Source organism: Notamacropus eugenii, chromosome 2, assembly GCF_028372415.1.
Source record: "Notamacropus eugenii isolate mMacEug1 chromosome 2, mMacEug1.pri_v2, whole genome shotgun sequence".
NCBI classification, from domain to species: Eukaryota; Metazoa; Chordata; class Mammalia; order Diprotodontia; family Macropodidae; genus Notamacropus; species Notamacropus eugenii.
The window spans coordinates 245,364,592-245,383,145 of record NC_092873.1 but is presented as its reverse complement, the minus strand read 5'-3'; the positions used below and the strand labels follow the sequence as shown (position 1 = coordinate 245,383,145).

The 18,554-nt window shown below is 36.8% G+C and overlaps 1 protein-coding gene across 3 annotated transcripts in view; it reads left to right on the top strand.

The window, feature by feature from the left end:
* The window catches only part of RGS17 (regulator of G protein signaling 17), a 237,680-nt gene that overhangs the window by 215,785 nt on the left and 3,341 nt on the right, over nucleotides 1-18,554 (top strand). For 2 of the 3 annotated variants that reach the window (XM_072643737.1, XM_072643739.1), the window contains exons 3-4: nucleotides 5,943-6,032; nucleotides 9,687-9,921. In XM_072643737.1, coding sequence (XP_072499838.1) covers nucleotides 5,943-6,032; nucleotides 9,687-9,921 — 325 coding nt within the window. The remainder of the gene's footprint in view (nucleotides 1-5,942; nucleotides 6,033-9,686; nucleotides 9,922-18,554) is intronic. The other variant, XM_072643738.1, reaches the window with a different exon arrangement.

The window sequence follows — 18,554 nt, the reverse complement described above, 5'->3', positions numbered from 1 at the left end:
CTTAACCCCCTCCAAGGATTTCTCTTCTGTCCTCCCATTCTCATAAGTCTAAACACCCTTCTCTCCCTCCTTTTACTTATTCCCTTCCCCTCCCCTCTAAAGATCTCTCCCTTGTTCTCTACCCCCCTCCCTATGCCCCTACTATTATATTTCTTCTGAATTTAGAGTTTTATGCTCTTTTAAATATATGTATATGTATTTATGGGGCAGCTAGGTGGTGCAGTGGATAGAGCACCAGTGCAGGAGTCAGGAAGACCTGAATTCAAATCTCACCTGAGACACTTGACACTCCCTAGCTGTGTGACCTTGGGCAAATCACTTAACCCCAGTTGCCTCATCCTGGGTTATCTCCAGTCTTCCTGATGAATATCTGGTCACTAAATTCAGATGACCCTGGAGGAGAAGTGAGGCTGGTGACCTGCACAGCTCTCCCTCACTCAAAAACAAAGTGCAAGTCATGTCATTATTTCTCTGATGGCATGTTCTTCTTCAGCAACAAAGGACGAAGACACACACACACGTATGTATGTACTGTTCCCTCTTAAACCCAATCCCAATGAAAGTAGGTTACCAGAACTACCAACCTTCCTCACCCATCTAATTCCTCTGTATTTATTCTTCCTCTTGCACCTGATTTGTATAAAATAATTACTCTTGTTAGCTGTTCCTAAATGGTTTTACTTTTTATCCCACTTTATACTTTATTACTTTATATCCCACTCTGGTTTTCCCCTATCTTACTTATAAGCTACCTATTATTAATAAGAATCTTAGATATGCATTTTACATTATATGTGTGTGTGTGTGTGTGTGTGTGTGTGTGTAAACAGTAAACAATCTGTCATTATGAATCCCTTATAATCAGTCTTTGGCATGTACCTTATATTTCTCTTGACTCTTGTATGTCAAATCATTTATTAAGTTCAGGATTTTTTTTAACAAAGACTTGGAAGTCTGAGAGTTTGTCAAATGTCCATTTTTTTTTCATTTAGGATAATATTTAACCTTGCAGAGTATGATATTTTTGACTGGAGTCCCAGTTCTTTTGCTCTGCTATATATTATGTTCCCAGACCTGTGGTCTTTTAGTATCTCTGCAGCTAGATCTTGTGTGAGTCTAATTGTGGCATCACCATGTTTAAATCATTTTAGTATTTTATACTTGAGCAAAATTTCACTGTAATATTCCTATGAGTTTTCCTTATAGAATCTCTTTTAAGTGGTGATCAATGGATTTTTTTCTGTTTCTTCTTTCTCCCCTTGTTCTAATGCTTCAGCGTAATTTTCTTTAATTGATTCTTGTATTATAGTATCAAGATTCTTTTTTTGATCATAATTTTCAGTTAGTCCAATTATCATATTTTCTCTTCTTGACCTGTTCTCCAAATCTATTGTTTTTCTTATGTTTCACTTTCTCTTCTATGTTGTCATTATTCATATTTTGGTTAATTATTTCTTGATCTCTTATAATTTCACTGGCTTCACTTTGCCCAAATCTAATTTTCAACGTGTCATTTCTTCCTTAAGATTCTGGATTTTCTTTTCTAATTGGTTGACTTTCTTTTCATAACCTTCTTGCTTTTCATGGATTATTCTTACTACTTTTTTTTTTTTAGTTTTTCCTCCATCTCTGTCATTTGGTTTTTAAACTTTTTAAAGATCTTCTAGGAATTCTTTTTTGGCAAGTGACCATTTGGCATTATTCTTTGGGGGTTTCTTTACTTCAGTCTCCTCCACTGAAGATGAACCCTGATCATCTCTGTTCCCATAATGGCTTTCAATGGTTGGATTCTTTCTCCTTTGCCTGTGCATTTTTTGTGATCATAGCTTAATTTTTGTACTCAACTCTAGCCCTGGGGTATGGAAAATGATTCCTCCTGTCCCAGATCTTCAGTTTTCTCCTCCTGCCTGAAACCAAAGCCAAACCTCCTACCACCTGTAAGTGCTCACAGCCCCACTGTTTTTGCCCCACTGCTTCTGCACTCAACAGGCATGTGATGGATCCTTCTTGTCCTATCACTTTTGGAAGCACAGCTGAGTCTGGTGTTCCTTGTCAATAGAGGTTCCCTCAATCTTCACAGGCTCAAACATCCAACTCCTCTCACTTTCCCTAGGAGTAAAAGTTCCAGTGGCTAGGGCCAAGGCATTCACTAAAATTAACTAACCCCAGTGCTTGCCACTTGTTAAAATGGAACCTAGCCTGAAGGTGTTTACTCTTCACAGGGACAAAACCTCATCCTGAGATTTATTTTTCTGATCCTCTCAAATTGTCCCAGGAGGACCCCAGTTGTACCCCTATTCTTATTTATCTCCACCCACACTTTGTTAGCCCTAAGTTGCTATTTTAACTCTTTTGTGGGGGAAAATCTGGAGAGCTTGGATTTTTCTAACCTACTCCACCATCTTCCTAGAATCCTCTCAATTGAAAAGGTTTTGCACGAACAAAGTCAATGCAACCAAAATTAGGAGGGAAGCAGAAAACTGGGAAAGAATTTTTACAATCAGTGTCTCTGACAAAGGCCTCATTTCTAAACTATATAGAGAACTGATTCAAATTTATAAAAATACAAGTCATTCTAAAGTTGATAAATGGTCAAAGGATATAAATAGAGCATTTTTGGATGAAGAAATTAAAATGATCTCTAGTCATATGAAAAAACTCTAAGTCACCATTGATTAGAGAAATGCAAGCAAAAACAGCTCTGAGGTACTACATCACACCTATCAGATTGGCTAAAATGACAAAACAAGAAAATTATAAATACTGGAGAAGATGTGGGAAAATTGGAACACTAATGCATTGTTGGCGAAGTTGTGAACTGATCCAACCATTCTGGAGAGCAATTTGGAACTATTCCCAAAGAGCTATAAAACCATACACATACTTTGACCCAGCAATACCACTTCTAGGTCTGTATCTCAAAGAGATCATACAAATGGGAACAGGATGCACACCTATAAAAATATTTATAGTAGCTTTTTTTGTGGTGGCCAAGAATTGGAAGTTGAGGGGATGCCCATAAATTGGGAAATGGCTGAGCAAGTTGTGGTATATGTATGTATGGGGCTAGGGGAAAAGATAATGAATTCTGTTCTGGACATGTTGAGTTTGAGAAACCTTTGTCCTATGTTCATAGGGTCTCATAGGCAACAGATGATGTAGGTCTGGATATACAGATCTGTGAGTTACCTTTATGCAGATGATATTTAAATTCATGTGAGTTGAAGGGGTCACTAAGAAAGAGTGTACAGGGAGAAGAGAAGGCATAAGACAAGGCTTTGGACTAAACCTATATCTAGGAAGTGTAATATGAATGATGATCTAGCAAAGAAGGTTGATAAGGATTGGTCATACAGGCAAGTAAGAGATCATTGATAACTTTGGAGAGTTGAGTTATGAAGTCAGAAGCTAAACTAGAAAAAAAAAAACCTGAAAAGTAATAGGAAAAGAAGTGGAGAAAATGGGAATAACCAGGTTTTCTTACGGGTTGATGGTAGCACTTACCTCCCAGGGTTGTTGTAAGAATCAAATAAAAGATAATCATTATAAGGTGCTTTGCAAATCTCAAAGGGGTGATATATAAATTCCATTATTGTTGTTGTTGCTGTTGCTACTATTGTTATTATTTCCAATAAATTCTGAGGAAAGTGTTATTAACCTTCTAGCTAGTGCTAGAAGGCCCTGTAGTACAAGTAGGACTTGAGCCAGGGGTGTGGGGTAGGGATGGGGATAACTTAGGTAAGGACGTAGGAAGAGAGTAGAAATTGCAGACAAGGGTAACGAAGCATGCTTCAGTCTGCATTCAGTTCTGTTTCTGGAGGTGGATAGCATTTTTCATCATGGGCCCTCTGGCATTATGTATGTCTTTCATAGTTGATCATCTTTAAAATATTGCTGTTACTGTATACATTGTTCTCCTAATTCTTCTCACTTTACCTTGCATCAGTTCATAAAAATCTTTCCAGCTTTTTCTGAAGTCCACGTGCTCATCATTTCTTATGGAACAGTAGTATTCCATTACATTCATATATGATAGCTTGTTCAGCCATTCCCCAGCTGATAGGCATCCCTTCAATTTCCAGCTCTTTGTTACTACAAAAAGAACTGCTGAAAATATTTTTGTACAAATGTGTCCTTTCCCCTTTTCTTTGATCTCTTTGGGATACAAACTTAGTGACATTGCTAGGTGGAAGGGTAGGCACAGTTTTATAGCAATTTGGGCATAATTCCAAATTGCTCTCCAGAATGGTTGGACTTGTTCACAAGTCCACTAACAGTGAGTTAGTATCCCAGTTTTTCCACATCCTCTCCAGCATGTGTGATTTTTCTTTTCTGTCATGTTAACTATATCACCAAGGCAATATTCACAGCATCAAGGGCTAATATGAAAATGCCAGCATAGTTCTGAATTGCAAAGTATAATAGACTTTCCTTGTAGAAGGCAGAAGAAAAACATTTATTCAGACACCAGAAAGCCAAATCTGTCATAGTAACCAAGAAGTCAATACACATTAGCATTTCAGGGGACAAAGCCATTCCCAAGTTTTTCACCCTCTTCTGGGGCCTTCCCACAAGCAAACACTCACAAGACTAGCTGTGCCTGCCTGCCTTCATCCTCTCTCCTCTTCCCCAACCACTCTCACCAACTTCCTCCCACTTCTGCATCCATCCTTCCTGTTCCATGCATTTGGAAAGTTCCTCCCACCACATATAAGTTAGGCTTCCATGTGATGTAAGCAGGTCACATGGGCCTATTAATGAATGGGAAAGATCTTCCCATTTAAATGACCATTACATTAGCCAATCTGATAGGTGTTAAGTGATATCTCAGTTATTTTATTTTGTATTTCTCTAATCCATAGTGATTTAGAACATTTTTTTCATGTGATGATTGATAGCTTTGATTTTTTCTGACCTGTCTGTACATATCCTTTGGCCATTTATCAACTGTGGAATGGCACTTATTTTTATAAATGTGTCTCAGTATCTAGGAATACAATTAATTTTTTAAAAAGACTAATAATGGGGGGGCAGTATACAATCTAATAATCCAATGTGGGGGGCAGTATACAAAAAGAGGCAGAAAAGTGCAGGGTTGATGCAGGGACAGTGAGGGGGACACCAGAGGGTGTCTGGTTCAAGGGCATTTTATTCTGTGGAGTTGAAAAAAACCAAGCAGAGCCGCAGGTGCAGAGTGGAGAATAGGGTATTGACAATGGACATGAAAGAAGGGGCATTTGAACGATATATTGCAGTAGAAGAATTGCCAAAACTTGATGATTGACTGGTAGTATGGAAGAGAGAGGACAGACAAGGATGAAGCTGAAGTTTTAAACTTGGGATGAGGAGAGCAGATAAGGAGATGGTTTGGGGAGGAGGGATGATAGGTAAATAATATACTATATGTTAGATTTACATAGATTAAGAAAAGAATGAAAAACTTTATGGGTATAAAAAGAGCCTGAAATGGAATAATTATACTACTTAAAATGAAAAATGAATTTCCATTTAGGCAATAACAAAGTATCAAGTATTGGTGCATTAAAATAGATATAAAATATTGAAATATGTAATTGTCTAATTATTTCAGGAAATGTTAAGAAAATCAGATTCTGGAAGGAGGATGTCAGAGCATATAACTATATTCAAACAAGATTTTTAAAGTTTTGGTTTACTTTTTTATCAAATATTATTAATAGTTGTAAAAAGGAATTTCTACATATACATATATATATATATATATATATATATATATATATATATATATATATATATATCTATACTTTTAGATCTTGTTCTGCTTTGAACATTTTAGCATATTCCTATAGTTAGCCATTAAGCTATACATTTTTTTCTATGAAATACTGTATTGATAAACTCATTCATTTACTTAAAATAATTGACTTTCTCTAGACAAAATAAAGTGTTGTGCTACATTACAGCCTCACTGTTAGGAATGAAGATAGAGGTGACAATGCAGGAAGGCCAACACATACAACAAAAATGGAGAGTATCCAGGCAGTAGAAGAATGGTAAGTTTGGGTGCTATATTGATAATTATATCTTGTGCTTATATGGTATCTGCATTCAGTGACTGATAGGTTTTTCATTTTTTGTTTCGTTTTTTTTTTCAGAATCTAATATATCCATTAAGCACCTTCATTTCTTGGGTTACAGCCTAATGTATTCAACCAGGATTTTGCCCCTGCAGTTTGCTTTTTTCATCAGATATTTCTCAAGACAACATTGTGTAGTTATAAATGGTGCTACAAAGTTACCCAATTCTATAACCTGCAAAGCCCTCACTCTCTGACTCATGCAAAAGCAAGATTGTTACCTTCATTATCCATAAAATTACCCTAATTTGTCACCTCTCATTTCTGAGGTTATCTTTATTGGGCTTATTTGTAACAGAGACTAAAACATGAAGAAAATCAGTATCTCATGTTTTAGTCTCCATTATAAGAACAATAAAGATAACCTGAGAAAGGCGCAAACTGACTTAGGCTAGTTACAGTTAGTATTTATGTGTAAGGGTCAAAACCACACACACAACATATACACACACATAGAAACACATACAGTGTCTATGTACAAATAATATAGTTGGCAGGCAAGTGGTGCAGTGGATAGAATGACAGGCCTGGAATCTACCTGATTGATACCAAATCTGGTCTCAGACACTTATTAGCTGTGTGACCCTGGGCAAGTCACTTAACCCTGTTTGCCTCAGTTTCCTCATCTCTACAATGAGCTGGAGAAGGAAATGGCAAACCACTCCAGTATCTTTGCCAAGAAGACCCCAGATGGGATCATGAAATCAGACACAACTGGAAACAATTGAACAATAAAAATATATACATGGAAACATATATGTATATATACACATATATAGATGTGTAATATGCACATACATTTAATATTTTATGGTTTGCCAAGTAACTTAGATACATTATCTCACTTAATCTTTATTATAACAGTGAGATCAGTAATACAAGTGTTAATCCCATTTTACAGATGAGGAACCAGAGACCTACAGGGCTAAATCTTCCCCAAATCACAGAAAGTCACATATAGCAGAGCTGGTACTCAGACCTAGGGCTTCTCTCTTGAAATCCAGGACTATTTTCACAAAATTTCAGCTATCAGTTGTCTTTCCACTAGGACATACGTTAGCAAAAATGTTTGGTCTAAAATGAATCAAAAGCTCTAATTTGAGATCCACAAAAGGAAAGGAAAAGTACGATATAAGTAAATTCTCTGTATAATGAGAAATGGTATAATCTTCACTACTTCTTATGGAGAGGTTTTAATAATAGTACTTGATAATAATTTTCTTGTTCATTTAAGTCTTTTAAAGTGAGTAAAACAGAAAGTTTAGGCATGAAAGAATAGTAATAAGGTTATTTTAGACATGCAATAGAAAGGATATAATAGAAGTTATCTTTATTAGGAATAGTTCCATGACAAATACAATTTAATACAGCAAGATATTATATAAATAATTTAAATTGAGAGTAAACTAAAGAAAGTTTTGCCCTGTAGAATCTTCAGAGGAAAAGACAGTAGAGAGAAGATAACATGTAAAAGAATGGTACCAGTGATTTTTACAGATCCTGCAGACAAGTCTGTTCTGATCAAGTTGGTGAATTCCTATATTCATCCCTTTTTATCTTCTCAGCTTGCCGATGTATTTAGGATTTCCATAAAGTCCATATGCATATTCAAATTATAATAACTTGGATTATAGCTCCTTTAGAAATAATCTGTGAAGAATATTTGAAAACAAATCAATTCAAGTTAATAACAGCAATGTCACACAATTATACTGTGTATTTTCATTTCAGAGCCTGTGATCAGTACCACTGATAAGAAGATAAACTTTAACTTGGGGCAAAGAGAATTAAAATCCATATGAGCTCAGGAGAAGAAAATTCAATTGGCCCTTAATGAATTTGACTGATGATTTGTCCCATACCACAATCTGAGTTATTAGCTTTTAAAAGTTTTTAAATCAAGCAAGGTTTTCTGCAGACTCTCTATAGATTGTACCTCATTTTTTTGTTAAATACTGAGCTTCCTTACACAAAGATTGTTCCCCTGTAAGTGTTTGACTAGGTCAGAAGCAGAATCACAACCAGCTCATAAATAAATCAGCGGCAAGGGAGTAGTGGATACTTTTGTACCAGCATTTACCAAGCAGCAGCACATACTTTATATATTGATATTCCTATCTTGAGAATCTCTTTTTCAATTGAATCATTAAAGAGGAAGGAAAGGAGTAGGATGCTCCAAATGTACCACTGCTGGTTAGCTGTGTAGTCCAGCATCAGGTCAGTCAATAGCAGTATAACAACCCTCCAAAACCTTACTGGCCGATGTGGTACTGACAGCATAGCCAGTCGATAACACTGGAGAAAAGACATAAGAAGAATATTTTCCTCTCTTCTGAATTTTTCCGTGACCATCATGACTTCTGAAGTGCCATTTGTACAAAATTCCTACACACAACCCTAGTCATAATCTAACTGACCTATTCCTGATGGGTTTTTTTGTGAGATCAGTGCAAGAATAAGTGGGTGAGAAGTCAGGTGTGACCTGTTAAGTATTTTTACCCAATTTTATGCTTGAGCTGCTTTTGTATTCCACATTTCTTAATTCTTTATTCTTATTGAAACACTAAGTACTATAAAGATAGCTATAAAAAAAGAGATAAGCCACCAAAAAATAAGTAATCCATGTTCTTTTGAATAATTGTTATGAGTTTCCTAATGTAAGGAGCATTCCCTTGACACCGTTTTTACCCAAAGACTTGTAGAATAAATTTCAGAGCTAGAAGGAACTTCATTGGTGTGGAAACAGGTCTGAGAAGTAAAATGATTTGGCCAGCGTTCACAGAGCTCATCCCAGGTTGACCTGAATAGCCTTATATTGCCTTATATCACAGCAGGTTTTAGGCATAAGGTTTCTTTCTACTAGTCTCCTCCATTAAAATCCATCCACTAATCATCAAAGGACCTGATAACTTACTTTATACTAACGTATAAATGACTGACACTGGATCAATGTAATGAATCTCCATGAAGTAATGACATTTTCATAGGGAACAATCTTCTAAGTTAATGTTGAGCTTGAAGATATGCATTTCTTACAGTGGCATTTCTAACATGTTATAGGGCATATGGAGGGGGGTTTGGGTGAAGGATGGTGTTTTCTTGGAGTTCCTCAAGGGATACTCATAGGTATGCATTGCACATTTATTAGGGTGCACATCTAAGGAATTTTGTTTTTATTCACTTTAAGGTGAACATTTCCTGAATATTCATTCCTACTAAAGAAACTAAAATTTAACTAAACTTAAAAATAACACACATTAAAACAAGAATCCATACTTAAAAACTAAAAGAACATTATCAAGAAATTAAAATACAAAAACACTTTAAAAAATTAACATGTACCTGGGCACACATGGAACTCCATATATGCATGTCTGTGATGATACTATTAATAATTAATGGTAGCATTAAATCATACTGCATAGGCTGCCTACTCTACTGAGGCATCAAGTGGACCTATAATGACTGAATACGTTAGTTCTGAAGTTGTTTCAGGAACCTCAGGCAGCACTAACTTCACAAAACTTTTCTTCCTCTTCCTATTGTAATGGCCCTGTTCTTTTTCTGTAGCCAGAACCCCACCCCAGATGAAATTATGTCCTGGTCTCAAAATTTTGACAAGATGATGAAGACACCAGCTGGGAGAAACCTGTTCAGAGAATTTCTTCGAACAGAATACAGTGAAGAGAATCTACTTTTCTGGCTTGCATGTGAAGACCTAAAAAAGGAGCAGAACAAGAAAGTTATTGAAGAAAAAGCCAGGCTTATATATGAAGATTATATTTCTATACTGTCACCCAAAGAGGTAAAAATCTAGAAAAACACACAGTAATGTTTCTTGTCACCGGCAGGATCTAACTTGGGACTGATTCTCCTTGATTCTTGAGGAGTACACATGGCCCAAATAAGTTGGAGAGCTCCCCTTGGTTGGGGCTTAGTTCATTTTGGCTCTAAAAACCATCCATTCACTTATTCATTCATCTTTCATTGTATTAAGTAGACATTTATTAAGTATTAGCTGCATGCAGATCACTGCCCTAGGCAATGAAGGAAAGAGATAAAAGAGATAAATATGGTCCCCTTTCCTCTTTATATCAGAGAGGCAAATTTCAATGAAAAAAGGATGATAAACCTAGGATGGCCAAATTCAGGTAGAAGCTAACTGGCAAATCTGGATTCATCTAGAGGGCATCAGTGGGCATGCCTCTAGGATGAATTGGGGGAAATTAATTTAAAGGAAATAAAGGAGTGCAGGAAAAAAAAATGTTAAAAGGCATGCAAAAATCTTAGTCTGCTTTATAATTATGCTTGGATAATTCTGATATCTCTCTAGTTTAGCACAAAGTTCTTGTTCCTTACACTGAATCTCATTTACTGCTGAAGGCAATAAGTTTTGACCTAATTTTTATTTAGCAAATAGTCGCTCATTAACACATAATCCATAAATAAAAACATTTCTATTGATGTTGAGTTACTTCAATATTGGAAAAAAAATCCTATGATCTCAACAGTAGTGTTGGTACCCCTTTCTGCAGATGAAGTTCAGAATCCCTCTATGCCTTGGTATATAGGTTTATGAGTGACTGTGGCCAAAAAATTCATGACATGATATTTAGACTTACAATGATGGGCCTCCCCAACCTTACCAGGCTAGTCCTCCCAACAAGAGTCAATTGCTGGGTGAGTGTCCAAAGCCTTTCCTGCTTGGTAAAGCTTGCCAGAGCTGGTGCTCTGTTGATTTAGTCTTTGAGAACCCAAGGTCATTCCCACAACACAATGAGGAATGGCACTTTAAGTTAAGGATTATGATTCTGTGATTTAAATTTATGGTTTTTGACATTATTAAAAGGAGTATTGTATAATAAGAGATAGTAATATAGGAGAAAAAAGCATTGGACTGGGTATTCAGAGCCCCGGTTTCTAGTTTTGGCTTTGCCAGTTGCATGACCAGGAATAGATTGCTGAACCTTTCAGGACCTTCAATTCCTTACCTATAAAATGAGGATGTTAGACTGATGAATTTTCAATATTCTCTACATCTCTGAGTCAGTAACTAAGACTTCAAGTATTCAGAATTAAAAAAAAGAATTTAAAAGATACACAGCTGAGTAGTTCATTGAAGGATGACAAACAGGGAGCTTCAGAGTGTTATGATCTTGTCCATGATTACCAAAATTGCATTTTTATTTTTCTTGGCTTTCAGTTTAAGTTTTTCATATTGGATTTTAATAATTATGTAGAAAATATGCACAATTTAAATTATATATGCCTGTGTGTCTCTTTTCTCATAGGTATAGTACTTAAGTCAACATGACACAGGGTTTCCTTTCATCCTTATTATAAAATTGACTGAGTTGGTATCCAGGAGATATTATATCATCTTTTCTTGTGTGAGAAAATATATTAGGGAGAAAAGAAAGTAAAAAGTTGCTAACAAGTTAAATAATAAAATAGAATTACTTCCAAGAGTAAATTAACACTTTCTAAGATTGCCTAAAGGGAAGAGCAGATTAAAATAATAAAGAAGAATTTACAACTAATAGGAACATTCATTAGCAAATAAAACAGGTCCAAGTATCAGTTTATGTCTATTAAGCACTGGAAATTCAGGTCCAATAAAATGAAATGTAGCAATAAAAGATGTACAAAATGTTTTTAAAAAAAGAAAAAAAGGGAAAAGGAAGGAAGGAAGGAAGAAAAGAAGGAAGGAAGGAAGGAAGGAAGGAAGGAAGGAAGGAAGGAAGGAAGGAAGGAAGGAAGGAAGGAAGGAAGGAAGGATCAAGTTATTTACAGATATAAACAGTAACCAAGATGTTGAAAGAAGAAAATTTTTAAGAATTCTCCAAACAGAAGCCTTACCTAGATAAGAAAAAATTTGGTGTCCCTAGCTGTATACACAGATCTACTCCATGGTGGCATTAGATGATTTTCAGCAGTTCTTTTACTATCTGTTTGCAATCTTGGGTAAGTAACTTCAGCTTTGCAGACTTCACTGTATCTATAAAATGAGACAGGTAGACTAGATCTCTAAGATCCTTTTGTAACCAGTAACCTTCTCTACTTCTATTAATTTCTTATCCCTACAGGGCAATGATTACCTCAAATTGTAACTTGTATACCTAAAGGCCATGAAATAAAATACTAAAAATGTCAAGATTGAGAATAATTTCAAGGCAATTTCAAAATGTAAAAATTATATGATTTCATCATCTCCACTAATTATTAAATTATTTATTAGCTTCCTTGCATCTACTCTTCCCCTGCTAAAACTCATCCTCTGTTTGGCTGCCAAACTGATATTCTTAAAGTGCTGGTCTGACCATATTGCTCTCTTCATCAAGAACCTTCAGTGGCTCCCTATTGATTTTAAGAAAAAAAATAAACTCTTGATTGGCCATTTAAGTCTTATATAATCTTATATAATCTGACTCCAGCCTAGCTTTTCAGGTTTATTATATAACTCCTTGATCTGAGACATTCCATATTCCACTTGCTGTTCCTTGTACATTACATCCCATCTCCCCTCTCTGTGACTTTGTGTGGGCTGCCTCCTGCCTTCACTCCTGAAATACACTCTGCCTCTTGGAATCCCTAGCTCACTTCAAGACACTGGTAACTCCAGTTGGTAGTGACAGCCCTACCCATCACTTGGTATTTACTTTGTATGTATTTTAATTTACTTTTCTGTAGCCATATCATATCCTCAAAGTTAAATATAAGATCCTTGGGGGAAGGAACTCTTCTTTTTTATGTATTTGTATCTCCAATTACCAGTCCAGTGTGTGACACAAAGTAGATGTTTAATAAATGCTAATCAATCTATTGATGAGCTCATTTGATCATATCTATTTTCTATTGGGCCATTTGGATAGCTTATAGACTAGTAAGTTATTGGTAGATGGGATTAATTGAATGTTCAGTTTTTGATATTTTTTGATATTTTTGTCATCAGTTTCACAGCATTAAAAACTTCAGAGCAGATGGAACCAGCAAAACATCCTATTTCCAGTTTTTACAGAGAAGTTAATTGAAGCTCAGACACATGAAGAAACCCTCAGAGTTACATAGCTTTAGTAATCGGCAGTCAGGAGACTCGACCTCCAGTTCCTTTGACTCTAAATCTAGTTTTCTCCAGTGAGCCTGTGATTCAATCTAATAACAGAGTTCCTGCTGAAGACAAGGATGCCATAATCTGAATCAATCTCCTGTTACTATGGTAGACTTCTCAGGGTTTATATTTCTATCTTGCCTTTGCCAAATACCCCTGACCAATATAGAAATATTTCTCAAACAAGCAGTAAGCTATTAAGGTATGCATTTATAAAAAATCAAATGCCTGAAATTTTTAAAAAGTATATTTTAGCCACTAGTTACTAAATTTGTAATTTTTTCCAATTTACTGTTGTAGCAAAACATTATTAATCATTCATTTCCTTATGGTTCTTGAGCAAAGAACAACATGGACATAAGTTACTTTGATTTCTTAGAATCTAGTTATCCTTTTCTTCTGCCTTAAGAAAGTTTATGTGACCTCAAATAGTGGTTGAAACTTACATTTCTAAAAGCTAACAGTTTTAAATTTTTCTACCTTTTTTGATTCTTTGGAATTTTTCTTCATAATTAAAGAGACTTTGTCTTCTGTGATAATTAAAATTTTTTTATGTATGAAATTGAGGACTGTAGCTGTTTTAAGCTGTTTCTGTCTGTCTCCTTGTTCACCTAAATGTTGGAGTATATTTAGAAATCTTCATCTCGCCATAATCCTTCAATTGAAAATAAACACAAAAGATACCTTAAAGAAAAAGAAAAAAAAAGGTTAATAAAGAGATGCTGACTACTGGATAGTTCATTTAACTGGATAGTTCATTCAAAAGGGAGTGTCATGTAGCTTTGTAATTGAAACTGTCATATTTTAAGGGACTCATTTCCAGATTTTTCTTTATTTGGGGGATTTCTAAGAAAGACAAGACTGTAGGATAGCAGAGAGTTGTTGGTTACATACCCCAACTTTCTCTTAACGACTGAATCTCAGAATTTTGTTGTGAATCAATAAGCCCTAGATGAAGGGTCCTTAATTTTATTTTATTTATTTGCATCATGGACCTTTTTGGCAGTGTGGTAAACTCTTTGGATCCTTTCTCAGAGTAAATTTTTAACTGAATAAAATAAAATACGTAGAATTACAAAGAAAACTAATTATACTGAAATATAATTATCAAAATATTTTTCAAACTAGTTCACAAACCCCAGATTAAGAACCCCTGCCCTGGAAAATTTCAGCCGGAGTGTATAAATTAATATTGCATCATCTGTAGACATGGGGAAACCAGAATGAGTCCTCGCCTATGTCACTGTGACCTGAACCAGAGTTGAGGCCTACTTTAGAAGCTTGCTAAGCCTTTTAGGAGATAACTGAGGGAAAACGAAGAAAGACAGAACCAAAAGGGATTCCCCAAGATACTTTGACCAAAGAGAGTGAACTCTGGAATAAATTTAAACCCACATATAGGATTTTGAATAAACAGGATAACATGAACACAGTGAATATATCAAACAACCTTTTAGATTACTAATGCTAGCCTTTGTTTTTCAATGGAATAGCAATCAAAATTCTGAATAATTTCTTATTCCATAGGAACTTTTTGGCTGACTAGTACCAGACAGGCTAATTGATTACAAATATTTATCCTATCATCACTGGAATTGATCTCTCCCTACTTCGTACTTCTTAAATACCATTTCCTAGTACTTGTTAGCTAATGAACCTCAAAACAGTCTTCCTTCCTTCCTAAATTAGTTCAGCACCTGGATCATAGTGCTTCCTCCACAACACCTGCTCTCATATTAGGGTAATTCAACATTTATATTTATATCCTCTCAAATAACTTAACTTCCTAGTTCCTCAATTTACTCATTTTCCAATGAACTACTTTTCCATCCCACACAGTAATTACACAGAGAGAAGAACATATCCTTGATCTCACCATCACTAAGTGTTTTACTTCCAAGTTCATGAATTCTGAAATTCATTTATGGGATTGTAATATTTTATCATTCCAACTTTTCCTCTGTCTTATGACCCCTAATCCTGTTCTTCATCCTCCAACCTCCATCCTTCATCCTCCACCATGACCTCCATTTCCTCCACCCATTAGTTCTTACTCAGGTCACCACACCTTTCCTCAATCCTGTGATGAACTAGTTCAGCTGTACACTACCTCTTCTCTCAAGTTCTTTGCCTCCTTCTCCGATTGCTGATCAAACTAAGCAAAGCTTCAGTCTTAGGTAATTTCCACCATTAGCTGCCTTCAGTCATCCGAAACTGAAGAAAAACACAAAATCATCCGATTGGGTCAGCTACAACTTTATGTTATATAATCTCAGCTGGGCCCTCACTCATCAAGCTAATCCTTTTTTACCTTCCTAATTAATTCACTCTCCCCCTAACCACAGTGGTTTTCATCAGACTTCTCATGGCAGTCCTTCCCCTCATCCTCTCAGCTGAAAATTTTGCCTCATACTTCATTGAAAAAAATGAGTCTATTCTTTGAAAGCACTTTTTTTCTTCTCATCTCATATCACTCAGATGCTTTCTATCACAATCTCCTCCTGCACTGTTTCACATGGAGAGCTTCTTTTTCCTTGCCAAGGCTAACCCCTTCATGTGTTAGTCTTGGTCCCATGCACACATGACTCCATTCCATCCTGTCTTTTCTAACACATTGCCTCTTCTGTCATTTACACTTTCTCATTAATCTTTAATCTTTCCTTGTCTATTAACTGCTCCCCTGCTGCCTAAAAACATGCTTACATCTCCCTCATTCTTAAACAACCCTCACTGGTTCTGTGCATTCCCACTAGGAATCCTACCATCCTATATTTCTCCATCTTTACTCCTGTTTGTGGCCAAACTCCTTGAGAAAAGCTACCCACAATTAATGTTTCCACCTTCTCTCCCCCTACTGTCTTCTAAACTCTCTGTAGTCTGGCTTCACTGAATCAACTTTCACCAAAAATTACCAATGATTTTTTTAATCACCAAATCAAATGCCTTTTTCTCAATCCTCACCCTTCTTTACTTCTCTATGGCTTTTGATGCTGTCAGTCACCCTCTTCTCCATTACACATTCTTCTCTCTAAGTTTCCATGACACTGCTGTCTTCTGGTTCTCCTATCTGTATGACCACTGCTCAGTTTCCTTTGTTGGATCTTCATCAACATCATGTCCACCAACTGTGAATGTCCCCAACCTGGGCTCTGTTGGCTGGTTGGTTGTTGTGCTTTGTTTTTGAGGAGGACACTCGTTACTATGTTGGAGTCAAAGTACAGTGTATCTGACTGTGGTTGATCAAAGCACAGAAAGCTCTACCACAGGTCAGGGACCAATAGTCCACTTGAACATGGGCTCTCTTAAGACAGGAGTGGATGTCTCTGTTGTGGTTTAAATTCTGCCCATCCAGGGCCAAAAATTTGAGGTTTCATGATGTGTTTTGGTGGAACCATCTCAAAGAATTCAGAGTCAGACCACCTCTAACTGAAGTATAGGCATTTATTGAGATTGACATCTCTCATGAAGTGGGCTAAGTTCTAAGAGGAACCAGCAACTTCAGAGAAAGCAGGATGGATTTTTATAAGGTAAAGATGCAATTACATAACCGAAATAATGAATATTAAAAAGGCAGGAGGGGTTTGTTAAGGGATTAGGTAATATGGGAGGGATCCCAGTCACAGTAGAACTACACATGCAAGTACCCACAATGCATACAGAAAAAACCATTTGGGGGTTGTATATATGTATGATAATGATATTATAATAAGCCTCTCCACATTACAAGTTCACTCTAGGTCAGTTCTTTACTATCACTGCACAGGTGCCTACTTAGGGAAAGTCCCTTTCATTGGTTTGGGGTCCACATCCTTCTTGGGCATCCTGGTGGTGCTGCTTTCTGATTGACTAGCTATTGTGGTCCTGTCAGGTCAAGATGGATAGTTAGGTATTATGTCCCTGTCTTGGGCTAAATGGATGATGTTATTGTGGTTGAGTATAAGGGCACACCTGTTTCTGTGGGAATAGGTCTGGGGGCAGTGGCTAGGATCCCATCATATGGACATGGCTGCTATTTCTGTGGGAACTGAGAGTTCAGGGACACACCTGTTGTTCCAGTGAACAGTGAGGCATACATGAGGAAGTTAGGACATTGGCAGGGAGGCTAGGTAGGTACAGTGGGCCTGCTGTTCAGTGGGGCCTATAATGAAGTTAGAATATTGGGGCTGGGGTGTGTGTGTGTTCATCCTTTGTTTCTGAAGAAGACCATGCCATCAGAGAAATAATGATATGACTTGTACTTGACTTTGTTTTGAGTGAGGGAGGGCTGTCCAGGTCACCAGCCTCACTTCTCCTCCAGAGCCATCTGAATCCAGTGACCAGATATTCATCAGGATGACTGGTGATGACCCAGGATAAGGCAATTGGGGTTAAGTGACTTGTCCAAGGTCACACAACTAGGGATTGTCAAGTATCTGAGGTGAAATTTGAATTCAGGTCCTCTTGACTCCTGCACTGGTGCTCTATCCACTGCACCACCTAGCGTACTGTATATAGTATGACAGGGGGCGGGGGGAGCGGAGCTCTATTAGAACTCCATCATTCCCTCCTTAGAGAACTAGGACCCAAATTCATTTAGGAAAAGGGACAAAGGTCTCAGCTTCTGTAGCTTCTTCAGGCTGGAAAAGGGTATAGAGCTGTCCCTGTCTTAAGGGGTCCTGAGGAGGAGGTTGACTGAAACTGATCATAGGTCACATCCAAGGGATGATGGGTGAGTATGGACTCATATCCATTGTTTATTGCCAGCTATAGGTGAATTGCCCTGTAGTCTGGGAGGCACAAATCTGACAAGCAAGTTCAATATGCAGAGCCCTAGATATGTCTAGTAATAGTGTAGACCAAATACCCATTCCCTAGGTTGTTTAGGAACACACATAACTAGGTTTGGAGAGTACATGTACCACCCATATCCACATTTAGTGGTGGGGTCTGACTGCCCCAAATCTTTCCCAACTCCAATCCATCTTCTATTCAGCCATCAAAGTGATTTCCCTAAAGTGCAGATCTGACCAGGTCTTCTCCCTATTCAGTAAACTTCAATGGTTCAGGAAATGCCAGTGGTTCCTTCAAGATCAAACACAAAATTTCTCTTTGGCATTCAAAGCTCTTCGTAATTCTAAGCAAAGCCCTAGCTAAAATCCCATCTTTCTACTGGAAACTTTTCTCAGTCTTTCTTAGTTCTAGTGCCTTCTCTATGTCATTTATTTCATATTTATCCTATCTATAGCTTGTTTGTATCTGGTTCTTTGCTTCTTGTCTCCTCTATTAGATTGCAAAGTCTTGGAGGACAGAGACTGTGTTTTGTATTCCCAGTGCCTAGAAGAGTATTTGGC